At 36.7% G+C, this 19,688-nt stretch overlaps 1 protein-coding gene across 1 annotated transcript; it reads right to left on the bottom strand.

Moving 5' to 3' along the window:
- Positions 1-10,604: 10,604 nt before the first annotated feature.
- On the bottom strand, positions 10,605-18,554 carry LOC149189300 (UDP-glycosyltransferase 85A8-like). The gene is made up of 4 exons (XM_089413183.1): positions 17,984-18,554; positions 16,933-17,686; positions 16,787-16,796; positions 10,605-10,865 (listed from the first exon to the last, which is right to left on the bottom strand). Exons 1-4 carry the CDS (start codon positions 18,547-18,549, stop codon positions 10,693-10,695), a joined length of 1,503 nt encoding a protein of 500 aa, XP_089269309.1. The 5' UTR covers positions 18,550-18,554; the 3' UTR covers positions 10,605-10,692.
- Between the last annotated feature and the right edge of the window lie 1,134 nt (positions 18,555-19,688).

Here is a 19,688-nt window from a genome sequence, read left to right as displayed (position 1 = left end):
TTTAGTCATTCAAAACTTGTTCAATAGATCTCCAATGTACTTCTTTTGAGAAAGGAATATGGACTTCGGATGTTGAGTTACTTCAATACCAAGATAGTGATGAACATAGCCCAAATCAGTCATTTCAAAACCTTTCCTCAATTCCTTCTTTATGGATGCAATGTAGCTCTCATTGTTTTCTGTCATCAAAAGATCATCTACATATACCACAAGATATACAACTGTTTTGCCAACCTTCTTGACAAACAAAGTTGCATCATCAAGATCATAATGTTTGAAATTGAGTTTCAAAAGATGCTTAGTTAGTTTTTCATACCAAGCGCGCAGTGCTTGTTTGAGGCCATACAAGGATTTCACAAGTTTACATACTTTATGTTCATGCCCTTTCACAGCAAGTCCTTTAGGTTGGGACATAAAAACATTCTCTTCTAGATCTCCATTCAGGAAAGGAGTTTTTACATGCATTTGATGGAATTTCCAACCGTTTTGAGCTGTTAGGGCAAAGAGTGGCCAGATGGTAGCCCATTTCACTGTGGGGGCAAAAGTCTCCTAATAATCGACCCTTTCCTTTTGTCCAAAACCTTTTGCCACAAGCTTGGGTTCATGCTAGTCAAGTGAGCCATCAGCTTTATACTTGTTCTTGTAGACCCACTTGCAGCCAATTAGTTTGGTTCCCAATGGAGGATCAACCAGCTTCCAAGTGCTATTCTTTATTAAGGCTCATACTCCTTTTGCATTACTTCTTTCCATTCATCATGAGAAGCAACTTCTTTGAAGCAAGTTGCTTCAAAATCTCTAGAAAAATTCAATTCACAATCATAAGAAACATCCATATCAATAGGTGAATCAAAGTCATCTACATCACCTCCATTTTATCGGGTTGAATTTCTAGTTCCTATGTTTCTAACCTCATCAGGATGACCACTTTCAAGTGTCTTTATCAGCCACTTTGGGGAACCTTTCTCAGATGGTCTAGGCTACTCCACTGATTGAGTTGGGACTGAATCAAGATTGAGTCTCCCAATTTTGTCAATTACATCACTCAAGGTATCATCCATTGTTGGAGTTTCATGCAGGGGTGAGAGTGCTTCAGAAGAAGATTCCATAGGTTGGTCTAGTACAGGAATCCCCCCTTCAAGATATGGAATCTGATTATCAAATTCTTGAAATGTTTTTGCATTTGTGAATCTTTCCAAGAAATCAAGTTTCTGCTCAACAACATTGTCAGTTTTGGATGATTCAAGAAAGATTACATCTCTAGATACAACAATCTTTTTATTGACTTCATCATAAAGATGGTATGCTTTGGAGGTGTTTGAATACCCCAGGAAGATACACTTATGACTCCATGCACCAAGTTTGTTTCTATGTACCTTTGGTATCAAGGCATAACAAGTGGAACTAAAGACCCTAAGATGCTTTACCGAAGGAATGTGTTCATACCACATTTCATAAGGAGTATTGTTTCTAGTAGCATTAGATGGACATCTATTCTTTCAATATACAACACATAGAACTGCATCAACCCAAAACATCAATTTTACATTTTCGAAAAACATCATGGAGCACACTGTATTTAAGATTGTCTTATTCATTCTTTCAACTACTCCATTCTGTTGGGGATTATAAGGCACAGTTGTTTGATGTTTGATCCCATGTTGGTGAAGATAGTTTTCAAATTCATTTGCAGTGTATTCTTTTCCATTATCAGTGTGAATAGAGCCAATATGAGATGTGCATCATTTTCAATCCATGTATGAAAGTTCTTGAATGTTTGAAAAGTATCATATTTGTTCTTCAATAAGTAAACCCAACACATTTTGGTGTAGTCATCAATAATTGTCATCATATATTTATTTCCATTTTGCAGAAGGAATAGGCATTGGACCACATAAATCTAAATGAATGAGTTCAAGTTTTCTATCTGCTCTAGAATGTGAATCATGAAAAGACTGTTTGTTATGCTTTCCTAGAATGCAAGCATCACATTGCTTATGTTTCCTAGGAATTGTAGGCAAACAAGTAACACCATTTTTCTTCAACAAGCGGAGGTTGTCATTGTTTAAGTGTCCAAATCTAGCATGCCATAATCAACTTGATGGAAATGTACCTTATTCATAATGAGAATTGTATGAGAAATTTTGTGCACAAGCAAAGGTACCGTGCAGCTTGAGAAGCCTTTCTTATTCTATCCCCGTCATGACAAGTGAGTGGTATAATGCTTTTCTCACCTCAAGCTTGCCATCAAACATATGAATAGAGTGTCCTTGCTAGCAGATGTGGACCAAGGACAACAAGTTTCTCCTCAACTGTGGGAGATATAAAACATGATGCAGAAGAAAGTCTAGAAGACCAGGCAATTTAAGCCTAATTGTACCAAGCCCTGATGGCTTGAGTTTTGATTTATTTGCAAAGTATACTGCTCCATCAACATTTTCACTAAATTCTTCAGGACAATCTCTTCTAAAAGTCATGTGGCAAGTTGCTCCTAAATCAAGCAACCAATTATTTTTCCAAGAAGTAAGTGAAGCATTAAATAAGTCTTCATTTACTCCAATATTACAGTGTGCCACAACATAGTGAGCAGATTCAGGTGCTTTACCTTTTTCTTTGTCATTAGTATTACCTTTGGGTTGGTTTCTTTCCTTCTCAATTCTATCCCAAGGCAACTTGCATATGGATGCATCATGTGATCCATCTCTTTTGCAGTGTATGCAACACAATTTTGACTTTTCTCCTTGAGAGTGTCTGCCCCCCTTGCCTCTGAAATTTCTTCCCCTCCGTCTTCAACCATCTCTTCCCTTGGAAGAATCTTGAGAAAGATTATTCTCTCTATGTTCAAGACACACAGCCTCTTCAGAAGACTGAGGAGTTGTCTTCTTCCCAAAATATTTCTCTCTTTCAGTAATTTTTTTTACAAGGGAGTCAAAGGTAAAATCTTTGAGGATTCCATTTTCTTGCAATGACTCAAGATAGTTTGAGTAAGTGGGATAAAGTTCCTTGAGAAAAGCTATCAGAGGAATTTCGAGTTCAACATTAGTGACTTTGGTATCATGCATAATAGATTTTACTTCTGATGTAAGAGCAAGAGGATCATCATTTTGTAATTCAAGGGTGAGAAATTTAATCATGAGTTAAAAAACTTCAGGTGCAAAGTGTGAGTCATAGAGTTCCTTCACTTTTTGTAAGGCTTCGAAAGAATTTGAAAATGGCAAAATATGGTGAATCACCTCTTCATTTATTGATGCTGCAATCACTGCATAAGCCTTGCTGGTCTTATTTTCCCAAATGGTGAATTCCTTGTCTGAGGTAGGCTATTCTGGCTCTTTGTCTCCATCTCCAACACACACTCCTTTCCACAGCTCATTAAAAATGAGAGTGTGTTTGATTTTCTGATACAATTTAGGATAATTTTCCTTCCCATTGAGGACCACTCCTATAATAGTTATTAATGAGTGCATTTTAAAAAACTGTAAATTGTAAAAAAAAATATTTATGCTGCCAATATATATAATATTTTCACTTCTGCACTGTAATAGCAATATCTTTAAAAAAAAAGTGCAATTCTGATCAAGCATGTAGTTCTGGTAAAAAATGCATTACTGATAAAAACGTGGTTCAGGTAAAATAATCATCTTCCAACATGGCTTTAAAGGACTCCATAAAAATCTTTAGAGATTCTTCACAGTGTTCTCTGCAACTTTATAATCCTAAGGACAAAGTACCCAAGTGTTTCAGAACCAATTACTACATATTAATTCTAGTATCATGTCTTCAGCCTTCGAAGAGGCTTCACAAAAGAAAAACAAAAAAAAATACTAAATGCGTTTAAAAGACTATATAGGCTAGAAATAGGCTTGCAACATCAAAACTGAAACCACCAGTCTGCACCAATTTTTTTGGGCCACAAACAAATTCGACCTCAATGCTGTAATTAGAAGATTAAATATTCATTGCTTTAAGCTTAAATAAGTTATCTTCATCATTGGATGCTCAAACCTCCAAGAAGAAAAACTTCAATTCAAGGGCAAAATCCCTTGCGAGGAAGGTATGCGGGCGGTATGGTGGTATGCGGAAGTATCAATAGTAATATAGTGGAGTCGTGTTGGTAATGTCGAGTACGTATACCATCAACTGCTTGCGCAGACTACATATAATGGGAAGGGGCAGTAGGAGTTGCAGTAGTGGAAGGAAAGGGTAGCCTACAGGCACACAAGCGAAGGGTGAATGACTAGTAGAAACGACGAGAGCTAGCTCATAAGCGCCAAAATGAGAATAGTGAATATTTTCAGGTGGCTGCGTGCCAAGTGGCCTTCGACTTTCTATATCCCTCCCCCTTTCAAGGGAAGCCCGGAGAAGAAGTCGACTTTGCCCAGGGGTTGGGGAAATGAGTGTCGCAAAGCTTGTAAATGTTGCCTATAGCTACAAGCTTGATGCCTTGAATTCGCTAAAATGATGGCCCAATGCCACAATGAGAGAATGCCGCAAGAAAGAAGCATTTCATTGCTCTCTGCCGACTAGAAAACACATATGACAATATCAAGCCTGAAAAGCATGACAAAGGTGTCAGTTCTACAAAATAGGTAGAACATAGGTAAAATAGGTAGAAGGGAGTTACAAGGGCAGGAATGCTTAAAAAATAGAGTTGGCTCTGATACCATGTTATGCGAGGAGGTAACTCCTTGAAAATGAGATTGTATTATTCATTTAGGTTGTTCATTATTATCTACAAGAGGGAGTTACTGATCAGTTTCATTTCTTGATGACTCTCCATTTCCTCTATTATTTATTTAGACTAATTACAGTTGTTCACCCAATCCCTATGATTAGGTGTCAACACTATATATGGCTAGTTTATAGACAAATTCGGCACAGAAACACAATATTCTCGTAATCCAGAGGTTGGGTCTAATGATAACCACCAATTTTTAAATTTATTTGACCCAACAACCCTTTGCTAGTTTTAATTTCCACACATATTTTCCCATAGGTGTACATGCCACAATGACCTTGAGAGGGATCTGTGGTAAGATAATGACCCATGAAATTTCCGATTCCCTAAAAAATTTAAAGGTGCCAAATATGGGTGGGAAAATTTGGAAGTTGAACCCAAATTGGAAATTTAGTGATGACTATTGTAGAAGGATCGAAGTCCAGAAACAAGGAGGTTATGAAAAAACCAGCTTTTCCCCAGAACCATGACCCACAAGTTAGGGCCTTCTAGTACTCTTATAGTTCATAAAAAAACACTATAAAAAATCCTTTAGAGTAGATGATGGAATTGCACTCTTAAGTCCAGGCTATATGAATCCATTTGTATTGTTTATATAAATGTGGCCATAATCCACTAAAGTGAACAATAAGGCTTTATTCAGTGTAGAGTTGAAGGTACTCTTCTGGAATTGACTGCGAAATTTCAACAAATGGCACCTCCTCAACTTTGTCCACCTGGAATGCCCTACGAGCTACCTCAGGCTGATAAGACTAGCATCCTGTTTTGAGGACCTCCTTCAAGGATAGAGGATTTGAAGTTGAAGATACCCCTCCCCCTTAGGCACCTCCAAACAAGCATGTTGCTATAGAGATAGTGGCATCCCTCTTAACTCCATAACCTATGAGGCGTTTTTCCATATTTAGCTGCCTCCCTCCATAGAGGATCGCCATTTCACCCATAGGAATTCATGTTCGTTGTTGAATCTTGACAGTCATCACTGCCATCCTTCGGATTCTGTGACCAAAAAGAAATGGGACATACGAGACATGGTCCAGACAAAGATCAATTTTTTTTAAGATGCAAGTCCCCAACACCTTCCACTATCAGATCCAACTCTAGTTGGAAACTTTCAACAAGCACTCTTCATGCATTGCCATATTCCTAGTAAGTGTCTCTTTCTGAGATTTCAACAAACACTTTGCTGACAACCCTTTATCATTTGGCTTCTCAAAGTCGGAGGGCTAGTGCTTGGCCATGGTCATAGTAAGTATGCTAACATTGTAATTAGCCTTTATGTCCTCTACATTAGAGTCTCCAATAGGTTGAATTTTCGAATACACCTTGCCCTTCGCCTCTCCATTCGTATCGCCTTTACCTCCACACTCAGCTACATGTTCTTCTTTGTAATTTTACTGACAATGCGAAGAATGTCGCTCTCTACTTTCACCTTGATGTTACCAGCCTCAAGGTCATGCATATTGAGAACAAACATACAACGATTTGGGTCATCCAAAATATCAGCACTAGATCTAAATATGGAATTTGTGTCTCGAACATATCTGCGCATTGGTTGCATGCATAGGGATAGAAAATATCTAGTGCACTTGTCTTTCCCCACTCCCACATACAACATGAAATATCCAACATGATTCAACATTTTTCCTCATGATAATATCATCAATAAAATATTCTCATCAATATTCTCATTAATAGCACGCGCACCCCCCCCCCCCCCTCTCTCTCTCTCTCTCTCTCTATATATATATATATATATATATATATAGATATATATAAAATAAATTAAAGGAAAAAAATATTTTGAGATTTTATGAAATTTTGAAATCATGTAATTGGAAGATAAAAATATATTTATTTTTATTTTATAATTATCTTTTTTCTATTTTTTATTATATTTTAGTTAAATTTGAAATTTTTGTTTTATATTTATAAAAAATTTAAACGTAAATAAAATATTAAAAATAATAATTTATATTATGCATAAAAAAAAATATGATCATGATGATGAATAATAATAGCCACTAAGACTTATATGGTCTACCATACCTTAAGAGGGTAAGAGATTAATTAAAACTTCTTAACATCTTATTTCTATGCTAAAAAAGAGGTGAGAGAAGCCTCCTAGATCACCATAGTTTTGATGAGTTAAAAAGTCAAGAAGGTTGGTAGTGTGACAAATATTTTGAAAATTACATTGAATTTGAGTATAAGAAGGGAAATCTAACAGAGAGGGTTTTTCATCTTGAACCCTCCTAGGATCACGAAGTTGAAAACAATTTTCATCTCATGGTGTTATTAACCAACTCCTAGTTTCACTCAGTGGAGCTTATTAGTTCTAATATTGGAAATGTTCATTTTCTTCTTAGCAATAGTCAAGAAAGAGAGACAATTTTGGTGTTCAAGATTGGGGTTGATCACCTCCTTATAATGTAGTAGTTTCAATTTTCCCTCTAACTCTTTATTTCCCCACAATTTGTTCTTAAATTTGGGACTAATAGTATGTTTAATATTATATGAACCTCATTTATTTACCAATGGTCTAGCCAAGACTAGGCATCCTTATCCCACCTTCGCTTGAGTGGAATCTTGGGGTTTTCTTTATATATAGAAGTAATTTTAGGAAACCCCCTCACATCCATATTGTATAACTTCTCCTTATACATAACATACATATTCATGCCATGCTTTCAATGGCAGAAAGCCTTTTTTTCAATCAAGAAGATAGAGTGGGGAGTATTTTGTTTCATTTCGAGATTGTAAGTTATAATTTTCTTTTGGAGTTGTTCAATAATTTTGCACGTCTCTTTGGATATACTACAACCTCAAACCTCACATCCATATAAAATAACAAGAGTGAAATGACTATAAAAGAGGAGTTCCTTTCAAAAGAAGAGGAGTTTTATTGCAAAAGAAGAACATTGCAATGGGGGAACATAATCTATCAAATTTGGGAAGCCCTAAACAACAACGTTTTTCACTCAAGGCCAGTGTTTGACATGAGAACTAGGAATGTATATTAGGATGAGATGTTTTTTGAAGGAATTTTATGTGGAACTTTGAAAAACCCACATCCATTTGTAGTATGCAATGGATGAACTTAAATGGGAAACAAACTCAGTTAGAACTGAGTACACAATTAGTATCCTCATTTTTGGGTTGGGGGAGATTAAAGATGGACTATGCTATGAAAGGTGACAATACCTTCCAAATGTATCTTCTTCACGTGGCTTGTTTTTTGCAATTGAATGTTGATATGAAGTGACTCGCAAGGAGAAAATTCTAATGTCTAGTTAAATGCTCACTATGAAAGTAAGATGGTGCAACTAACTCTCATCTATTTATGGGTGACCCCTTCTCAATTCAATTTTAGAGGGAGGTGGAATACTAGTTAGGCCTCCTCGATTTGTGGAAAAGGAGGATGGTTGACCATAATTTCAAGGACTAGTTTATATCATTGCACTTGAAGGCATATAGGTGACTTCCATATTTAGTAGTATGGGGGATATGGCTTGGTCAAGATGTTAGCATCTTGAAGATTGTCACTTGTTTTTAAGGTATTTTCCTTCCCTCAAACTCTTCCCTTCATCCTTTCACGTTACAACTCATTTTTTGGCTTTATTTTCTTCCTTTAAGTCTATGATCTTTCCTAAAGGGCGATAAATCATGAATGACTTATGGATACACAATAAATATTCCTAGATCTTATTTGAAGGCACATGCCATGGCACAAGTTAAGTTTGTGTGTTGAGATTTGTTTTATATGAGAGAGACACTCACTTTTTCTATGAAAAGGTAGACAGAAAGGTAGAAACAAATAACTCCAATGAACTCAAAGCTATTTAATGTCTCTTAAAATATTGTTTGAACAATGATTTTAGGAATCTCCAAAATCCTAGTGACCCATCTTTGGTTATAATATGGATGAATAAAACATTATCCTAGGGACTCATCTTTGGTTATAAGATGGATGAATAGAGCATTATATATTTATAACACACATTTATTCTCTCGCGTGGAAAACTTAATGAACATTTCTAAGAATCTTATGGGCATACCTTCCTCTCATTTGTATAGGGAAAGTAATGCTCAAACATATTCTCCCTATCAAATTTTCAATTCTTGGCATGTACTCAGATATGATGTAATTAACTAAATGATGTTGTTACATATTTTTGATACATAGTTAATTATGAAAAGAACTTTATTTTATCATCTTTTTTAAATATATATTTAAAATTTTATAAGTAATTTAAAGATGAAATATGATATAGATAATTATTTTTCAAAATTTTAAAGAGACATTATGAGTTAGATAATTTTATTGTTGATACTAATATCAAATATTTGATAAATTTTTTTTATTTAGATTCAATTCAAATATATTTTATAAATATATATGAAATTATATATAGATATAATTTCAATTGTATTTTCAAAATTATATATAGATATAATTTTAAGAATATTTTGTATGATTTAAATCGTTTTATTATTTTTTAATAAAAATATATAAATATAATTCAAAAAAATAAGTAAATATAGTTTTATATAGTTAAATTACTAAAATAAAATTATTAAATTTTATTACATAATTTATAAGAATAATTTAATTGGAAATTGGCTCATTGTGAAGTATTATGCGAATTGTTTTATTCCAAGTTGAAATACCAAACTAACCAAAAAAATATTACAATATATATTATAAAATTAAATTTAAAATAATATATTTTAATAAAAAACTTAAAATTATTCCATTTATATATAATTTGTTTAGTAATATTAATTAAAAAATATAAAATTCTCATAAAATTTCTTTATCATTCTCATCAACGTGTGTTATTGACCGAGTGATATTCCTTTAACATTTTAATAAACTTAATATCTAAATTGGAATTTACTTCGAATTTTACGGATTAGACTGAGATTTTCACATACTAAGAAAGATTGTCAATACGGTTGCGCATCACAAGGTGGTCTAGGTGGAGTTAGCTCTGTGTCTTTCACAATTTGATTTTTTCTGGTGCACTTACACGTGTGAGTGGCGTGTCACAATGTAATCTATCCGCCGAGTCTCTAACGCGACTTTTTGAAAGCCTTTCCGGCGATTTTTTCCGGTGAAAATCCGGCAGTAATTTATTGAAATCGAAGTTTGATAACTAGTTTCTGCACAATGAAAGCGTCCCAGGGGTTTTTCAGGGTGCTGAATCCGAATATGCAGTTAAAAAACCATTTTAACTGCAACAAATCATGATTTCATCTCAATTTCTTCCGCCGGATTCCGTCACCGGAATCTCAAAAAGTCGCATTATAGACAACTCCAATCTATCCATATTATGTCTTATGCACTATGAGATTCGTCTATGTAACAATTTTCCCCAAGGAAGATTTAGGTTCCAGAGGCTCTGGTTAGTGCTAGATTTTAGTTGGCTCTTGGATTATTTAAATCCATAGTAAAATACGTCTAAACATACTGCGCTATATCAGAGTCGACCGGAAAAGGATACTAGAAAGGGAACATTTTGTCAATAATATTAACGGTAGTGATATTAAATTGTGACACAGGATCAGGTTTCAATTACTTTAAAACATTTCAAGTGAGACAATAGGATTATGCAACCATTAAAGTGTAGGTATTTCAAGATCAGGAAATCGAACGCCCCACCAAATATGTAATTTCTGAATGAAAGAAAGTGAGGACCACGATAACAATTAATCTTAACATCTAAAGTACTTTCCTGTTAATGAATGACACTGGTTTTTCCATGTAGTAAATCAACTTCAAAGTAAAACGTGAAAGGTCTGAAAGCCCTCTCCAAAAAATGTTTATAGAGCTAGTTACTGTACTCCAGGCATTAAAAGATTTAGTAAGAACTTTGATACGATCAGTAGTTTATTATCAAATGTGTAAACTTTCTCATGAAATCTTCCGGAATCCAAGTCAAATCGTTTCATGTTTTGGATTAGAGCCCTTTACTCATAATCATGTCTTTAACGAAAGCGTTTAAGTTCAGGAAAGAAGATCCTTCAGGGAGGACTGCCTTTGTTGCGCGCTCCTTGAGTCTGAGAACGTTATCTCTCAGCCTCTTTCCTTCTACTGTTCTCATCATTCTCTTCACAACATCCTCAACCTCTTCTTTCGTGTGTTGGGTATTTTTCATGGGAAAATACCAAAAACCAAACAATTCAAACACCACAGAGCCAATGCTCTGATTCCACTGTTCCAGGATCTTTGTGCACAGGAAGCTTTTAAAAGAAATTACTCATAACAGTGCATTACACAGCCATAAAAACATTTCTATTCATTAAAATACATGCCTTATACACATTCATCCTCTTTGCTGAGAGGGATTTACCAAAACTTACATTCACCCATCAAAAACAAAAAACTCTGTCTTTTCTCTCCACCTGAGAGTTCACTGTGCTGGGTTTACTGCTGTAAAACCCATTTTTACATTACTGTTGTAAAACAAATTTTTACATACACAGTAAAAATTTCATTACATTCACCATTTAAAAAATGTGCGCTCTTTTCTCTTGCATTTCAATGCATACCCAATACATTAAAAAAAACTTTACTCACTCTACGCAGTGCTATGTAATACATTTCTTCATCTGCGCCTCCTCTTTCTCTATTCGCACTGCTGTGCAAAAATTAATTCATTGCTTCATTCGCTGCTGGGTTCTCTCCGTTTATATTCAACCACACTCTGCTATTTCCTTCATGCACTGCTGTGCACTCTCTCTCTTTTTTTTTAAACGCTCCCCCAAGCTCTCATATTACAAAAATGCTCAACGCATATTACAACCCCACGTAGCCATCACACACCATTACAATACAAAAAAAAACTACAACCCTCACTTACATAACAATATATAAAAAACATACATAAAAAACGTGGCCCATACTAATATTAAAGGCCCACACCTAAACTACGTACATGCATATATAAAAATATATATATGGGACGTATGCCCATAACGAATTTTAAGGGCCGCACCTAATTCACGTAGAAACATTAAAGGCCATGACTTTTCCTCCATGGCGGTCAAACCAAAGAGACAAACACTCCACGCAAACCTTGAATTGACGTTGATCGTATGCAGGTGTGCAGCTTCGGACAATCAATGGCGGAGGACATGAGAGCAAATCCGACGGTGGACAACAATATCGGAAACCCATTTTCTGCAGAGCTTTACCTTCCGAGATTCTTACGTTGGCTTACGTCAGGGGTGAACCATGTGTCAGCTCCAAATTTTCTCGGGTTCAAAATTACGGAAAGTCCCTTTGCCGGAATGTGACCCGAGAACTCTCCGGCGGGTTTGCTGACCGGTTTCTGGCAATGTTTCCAGCTGCGTTGAAATTACGATTTCAACACTCCCCTTTAATTTCAACAGCTGGGCATTCGGTCATACCCAGACTCTTCCTCTCGTAGAGGGATTCCTTAGTAGTGCTATTACAAAGATATCTTCCTCACATAGAGGGATTCACCAACTGCTTCTGATGCAGTTCACAAACAAACAAAGTTGTCTTCCTCTTAATAGAGGGATTAACCTGAAACTATGCTTAAGAGCACCTTCCTCATGACAGAGGGATTCACCATAACAATGTGCTGAAGAGCACCTTCCTCTTGACAGAGGGATTCACCTGTGACTATGCTGAAATGCATCATCATCTTGATAGAGGGATTTACCACACTATGCTGAAAAGCATCTTCCTCTTGACTGAGGGATTCACCATGACACTGTGCTGAAAAGCACCTTCCTCTTTAATAGAGGGTTTCACCAAATGACTGTGCTGAAAAGCACCTTCCTCATTAACAGAGGGATTACAAATAGACACTGCTTTACATGCAGTTTCAAAAACAAACAATCATTGCACTGTTCTTTTATGCTGCTGCATATTCTTTGCTGCACTGTTGTGCCATCTTCTTTGCTGCGTCTACCCCACACTGCTGTGTCTACACTTGCTGTTGTGTTGCTGCACTTTACTCACATTTCTTTGCAAACTCTGCATTGCTGTGCATTCTTCAAAGACATAATACTCTGTCTTTTCTGGAACAATTACTCTGTCCCACCTTACAAATTTACACTGCTGTGTGTAAATATTTCTTACATTCACTGCTGTGCTGCTGTCCATAACTTCTTGCTGCTGCATTTTCTTATTTGCTTTGCTGTGTACAAACACATTTCTTCATTCTCTCTTAGTTCTGGTTTCATTTTCTTCGCACTGCTGTGCTTCTCCATCTTGCCATCACACTGCTGCCTTTTCTTATGCATTGCTGTCCATACCCATAACCATAGACTTTGTCATCCCTGAGTTTTTATTTGCTGCTGCGTTGCCTCTGCAATTTGCACTGTGGCTGCCTTTTGTTTCATCATACTGCTGTGTACCCATACACTAACTCTTTACTCTCCATTACTTGCACATAGAGAGAAATCATCCTCACGTTGTTTTGCGCTGCATTCTCCACACAACAAAATAACACGGGCTGTTACTTTTTACACCCTTGCTTCACACAATCTTCAGTTTCATTTTTTTTAATTACACAATGCACTGCTGTGCAATTTCTTTCATTTTTCTGCTGCCACACATTATCATTCACCCATGTGCATTAAAAATCTGTTGTCCCTGTTTTTCTTTATGCATTTCTTTGCATGCTGCATTGCATAAAAAAAACATTACATTTTTCACTGCTGTGTGAAAAATTTCATTGCATTCTCAGCCACTGGGCATTTATGCTCTGCTGCGTTTTGCCCTCTTCTCATTTTCTTCTCACTGCTTTGCATTTTCATTCCCAATACAAAACATTTCCATCTGCTGTGAGTATATTCTCTCACTTTCCATAAAAGGAAAACTACATTCCATTGCTATGCATTTCAATGCATGTGCACCACAAAAAAATTTCAAACTGCTGTTCATTCTAATCCATGTGCTCCACAAAAAAATTTCCAAACTGTTGTTTTATGTTCTGTCTTCCCACTGCTATGAGGGTCTTCTTGCTTTGCATACTTTTCTTATTGCGCTGCTGCACTTTACATTTGAGCGCTGTCCCCTTTTCTTCTCTGCTTTTATGGCAGATTTAACTTCATATTTTTGCCTTATAAAAGGTCTTCATCAAAGAGTGACTGTTAAGACAATTCAACAATAAAAATTACAAGCTCCCCTTTAATGTGTGCTTGTCTTCTTTTGGCAGACTCTTCTCAAAACAAATTTAGATCCACTGGGGAGTTCAAGGGGTTTTCAGATTGCCTTTCCTTCCTTCTCCATACTTGTGTAACTTTCTTCTTTTGCATGGGTCTAGCTTGTGTAAGAGCCCATGTTAAGTTACAGTCACGTGCCATATGCCCAATGTTATGACACTTGAAACATTCAACATTATTCATGAATAAGAATTCATGATTTCTTCTTGTGAAATTATTTCTTGGAGATTGTCGGGGACCACAACATCTATCTCCATGAAATGCTCTACAGTCTTTTGCCATATGACCAAAGTTTGAACAAGCATAACAATAACCAAAAAATGAACTTTGGTACCTGGAAGATGGAGGTTTTCTTGATGCACTTCTGAAGCCTTGCTGCCTTGAGATCCTTTGATGATAACCATTGCATCTTGCCTTTTTGCCATCCGCTACATTTCCTCTTGGAGCTGATTTTCTACTTGGAGCAGGATTCCTTCTATTGCTGCCTTCATTTTTCTCCTTGCCTTTGCTGGAACTAGGAGCATCACCACTTCTTTTTGGCTTCTTCACATCTCCTTTGCTTAAAGCATCCTCATCCTTATTTGAGGGTTCACTTACATACCCAAGTCCTGATTTATCAGATGGAGATCTGTGATAGCTGAGCATGTCATCCAGAGCTTGAGAGCTCTTCATGATCTTGTTCATCCCTTCAACCTTCTTCCTGAGGAGGACAATCTCTTCTTCTAACTGTTCACATACATTGTTTTTCTTTGCTAGTTGTCCCTCAGTTTCTTCCTTGCTACGAGTAGCTTCAGCTGCTACTATTTTGAAGGAGATAATATCTGTCTTCATTTTGGAGATTTCTTCATCTTTTGCTTGACTGCTCTTCATTTTCTTTTCAGCTTCTTGTGCCTGCTTCCTGGCTTCTTGTAGTTCGGACTTAAGGGAGGAGACCTCTACCTTGTACTGTCCAATCTCTTCCACAAGCTTGTTCACTATCTTGTGTCTTTGTTCAAGTTGACTTGTCAAGACATCTGCCTGCTTCTTTGCACTATTCAGCTGATTTGCCCTGGATATGACTTCTTCATTATGCTTTCTCTTGCTTTGATCAAGCTCCTTCTTAAGCTTGGCAAGCTCGTCATCCCTTTCTTTTACTTGAAGCTTGATGAGATCAAGCTTTTCACTTTCAGCTTCTATGATGGGTTCTTCTTGACTCATTGTCATGGTCAGTGCTCCCTTTGCATGAAGGTCATGCAGTCTATCCCATATCTCCTTTGCTGATGAATATTTTCCTAGATTTTTCTTCACTGAATCAGGGAGACCATCCAAAATAGTCTTTGCTGCTTGTGCATCATACTCCATGGATTATTTATCCATCTTGATGTCATCAATCACTGACTCCCAGACTTCAATCCCCTCAGACATTAGGAAAGCCCTCATCATTATTTCCCATACATCAAAGTTTCCATCAAACTTTGGGGTTTCAAATAGAATGTATTCTAATGGATTGCTTTCTAGTTTAGTAGAGGGGGGAGACACATTTTTAGCAGGCTTGGAGGCTTTCTTCTTTGACTTTGCCATTCTTATCTAGGCTTTAAATACTTGACTGTGTTTTCTTTTAAATCACTCACTGTTCCTTTAACAGTAACACAAAAACTTAAGAAATACCTGAATCCCTTTGGCTGAAACTTCACACTGCTGGAGAGGTTTGACTGCTACAACACACCTTCCTTCAGCTTCTTTGAGTCTTCAAAGAGCCTGGACTAGCTCTGATACCACTGTTGGGTATTTTTCATGGGAAAATACCAAAAACCAAACAATTCAAACACCACAGAGCCAATGCTCTGTTTCTACTGTTCCAGGATCTTTGTGCATAGCAAGCTTTTAAAAGAAATTACTCATAACAGTCCATTACACAGCCATAAAAACATTTCTATTCATTAAAATACATGCCTTATACACATTCATCCTCTTTGCTGAGAGGGATTTACCAAAACTTACATTCACCCATCAAAAACAAAAAACTCTGTCTTTTCTCTCCACCTGAGAGTTCACTGTGCTGGGTTTACTGCTGTAAAACCCATTTTTACATTACTGTTGCAAAACAAATTTTTACATACACAGTAAAAATTTCATTACATTCACCATTTAAAAAATGTGTGCTCTTTTCTCTTGCATTTCAATGCATACCCAATACATTAAAAAAAACTTTACTCACTCTACGCACTGCTATGTGATACATTTCTTCATCTGCGCCTCCTCTTTCTCTATTCGCACTGCTGTGCAAAAATTAATTCATTGCTTCATTCGCTGCTGGGTTCTCTCCGTTTATATTCAACCACACTCTGCTATTTCCTTCATGCACTGCTGTGCACTCTCTCTCTTTTTTTTTAAACGCTCCCCCAAGCTCTCATATTACAAAAATGCTCAACGCATATTACAACCCCACGCAGCCATCACACACCATTACAGTACAAAAAAAAACTACAGCCCTCACTTACATAACAATATATAAAAAACATACATAAAAAACGTGGCCCATACTAATATTAAAGGCCCACACCTAAACTACGTACATGCATATATAAAAATATATATATGGGACGTATGCCCATAACGAATTTTAAGGGCCGCACCTAATTCACGTAGAAACATTAAAGGCCATGACTTTTCCTCCATGGCGGTCAAACCAAAGAGACAAACACTCCACGCAAACCTTGAATTGACGTTGATCGTATGCAGGTGTGCAGCTTCGGACAATCAATGGCGGAGGACACAAGAGCAAATCCGACGGTGGACAACAATATCGGAAACCCATTTTCTGCAGAGCTTTACCTTCCGAGATTCTTATGTTGGCTTACGTCAGGGGTGAACCACGTGTCAACTCCAAATTTTCTCGGGTTCAAAATTACGGAAAGTCCCTTTGCCAGAATGTGACCCGAGAACTGTCCGACGGGTTTGCTGACCGGTTTCTGGCAATGTTTCCAGCTGCGTTGAAATTACGATTTCAACATCGTGACCACCTTGTGGTCATCCACATCCACGTCTTCAAAATCGAGGCCAATATTCCTCACCTCCTTCGCAAATCTGCAGTTGAGAAACTGATCGGCAAAATATGGGAATCCCACTACGGGAACTCCCATGCTCATACTATCCAACATAGAGTTCCAACCACAGTGCGTGAGGAATAATCCCACTGAAGGATGGGCAAGGACTTTTACCTGTGGCGCCCACCTCACAAACAATGCCCATTTCTTTGTTCGTTCTTCAAAGCCCTCAGGCAAAATTGCAGCCTGACCATCTGCGATATCTAACCTGAGAACCCACAAGAAAGGTTGTCCGCTGTTCTCTAGTGCTAATGCCAGCTGTTCCAGCTGTTGTTTTGATTTGACAGCGATGTTCCCAAACGAAATATATATAACTGATCCCGGCGGTTGCATATCCAGCCAGGTGAGGCAGCCCTCCTCCTCCTCCCACAGACTGCATCCCGATGCCCTTCCTTGTAAAAAATTGGGAAGAAAAAGAGGTCCAATGGCCAAAGCAGGGCAGCCATTCAAAGAGAGTGCCCTTATTGCATCCCTCCCTTCGAGCTCCTCGAACGTGTTCACTAATACATAGTCGCCTTTACTTTGCTTATGTGATTCATGGAGAAAGGCTTTGAAAAGAATGTCGGATGGATCTTGGGAGCGATAGAAGGATAACAGGTCGGTCGGTTTCAGTGGTGGGATGTTTCCGGGAAGACAGGTGACAAGTTTTCCTGCATTTTGTTCCTTACTGAAGAAGATACAAACACAAGTATTGTCATTATCTTTGAAGAGTAAATGAATAATTTGAAAATGATCTTTCATATTTAATTACATTTACAGTAGGCAAGACCATTTGCCATAGAAATTAGAATTTGTACTAAAAAAATCAATACTGATATTAATATAACAGATTTTATATAGGGCATGATTTATTAAGCATCGATGAAACGTTTAAAGTTTCTTGCAACGAACGAATATTTTATGATTGTTAATAAAAATTTTAAAATTAAAATTCCAAAAATTAGAATAATTATAATTCAGAAACGTACCGTTTACTGGAATATGTCCCTCAGAAAGAAGAAAGTGGGCGTAGCATTGAGAAATGGAGGCAGCGGCACAAAAAGGCCAGAAGATAACTCTGGGCACTTTCATATTGCTTGCGACTTGTTCCGTGCAAGACATGAAGGCGTCTGTGACGATGAACGTGATGGGTGGAAATGATGGTGATTTCGCTTCAGCGTTTCTAAGGAGGTCCTCCAACGCGGGGCCTAATTTTTGCAGGGCAACAAATAATTCGCCAAGTTTGGAGGTGCGACCATGGTCGGGCGGTAAACCATCAGGAATGGATAGAAATCGAATTCTTTGCCCTTGCTTCTCCAATTCAGGATAGTCTCTGGAAACAATAGATTTAGCATCTTTTGAAACTTCTACCACGCGTTTGTGTGTCCATTCAGTATTAACAAAAGTGACGAAAAATTGCCTTATAGCGAGCAACTGGGCAAAATTCATGAGAACATTTACATGCCCCTGCGCAGGAAGTGGCACTATTACTGCATGCACACAATGTTTCTCCTTCTCCTCCAACATATTCATTTCAGTATTGCTGGACATTATTCGATTCTATTCTCCTAGTCCACAACCACAGTCTACTATTGAGAGTTATGCACCGTTGCAGAAGGTGCATGACGGGCATTGGACAACGCAGTTTAATGAAAATTGCCAAGCAAGGTTGCATTCGAGCTTATCCTGATGGGGAAAATTCCGGAATTCAATGGACCCCGCTGCTGTTCGTCGGATTCGGAGATATTCTTGGAATCCGCAATCGGATAGGGATGCCCGGACTGAATGATTGATTGCCAGCTAACATGTAAGGATGCCCACACTGAATGATTGCCAGCTAACATCTCGTTTATTGTCGCGCAGCGATCTCAAGAGCCAATGCTATGATTCTATCAAATAATTTGGTAAAGATTTGCCGACCAAGTTTCAGTTTATTGTCAGGAGACGTAATGCTCCTCATCCCAAGAGTAAAATATGTCAACGAAGTTTTCCTATATTGTTACGAGACGTGATTCTCCTAGGCGGCAAGGATCAAGGTCATGAATTAAATGAAATAATTTCGTAAAAAATGCCGAGCAAAATTTCCTTTAATGAAATTTCAGAGTCACATGCCATTTTTGTCCTTTATGGATAGAGTTTTAGAGTTGTGTAAAGAAAATATATAAATAGCCCATTGCTTCATATGTATGATACAGTTTTCTTATATATTTATTTTATAACAGTTCTCGTATGTGGAGTAATAAATATTCATATTTATTTACCATCTTATTTTATTAAGATAATTATAAAGGATGTTAAAAATAAAAATAGAGCAGAGGAAAAATGAATTTAAATTAAAAAAAAAGAGGAAACTGATACATTTATTGATAGTAAGGAGTAAAATCAGAAATGAAAAAATTATGTAAAATAATTTAATAACTTTATCTAATTAACAAATATTATATATATATATATATATATATATATATATATATATATATATATATATATATATATATATATTATTTTTAGTAATATATATAACAATCTTCTACTTGAGACAGAATATATGTTTTAGTGAATATTTTGCTATTTTTTATCTCTTTGTTATGAATCATTTCCCAAAATGTATTTTATCACTTTGTATGAACTCAACCAATGTTCTACAAAATTCCTTTTTATCCGTTGGAAAAATTAACATGTCACCTCAA

The sequence above is a fragment of the Pinus tabuliformis genome, chromosome 3_1 (genome assembly GCF_031772625.1).
Source record: "Pinus tabuliformis cultivar Carrire ecotype Pingquan chromosome 3_1, CPIR1, whole genome shotgun sequence".
In the NCBI taxonomy this organism is placed as follows: domain Eukaryota; kingdom Viridiplantae; phylum Streptophyta; class Pinopsida; order Pinales; family Pinaceae; genus Pinus; species Pinus tabuliformis.
The sequence above is the reverse complement of the archived record's forward strand: the minus strand, read 5'-3'. Positions and strand labels throughout refer to the sequence as shown.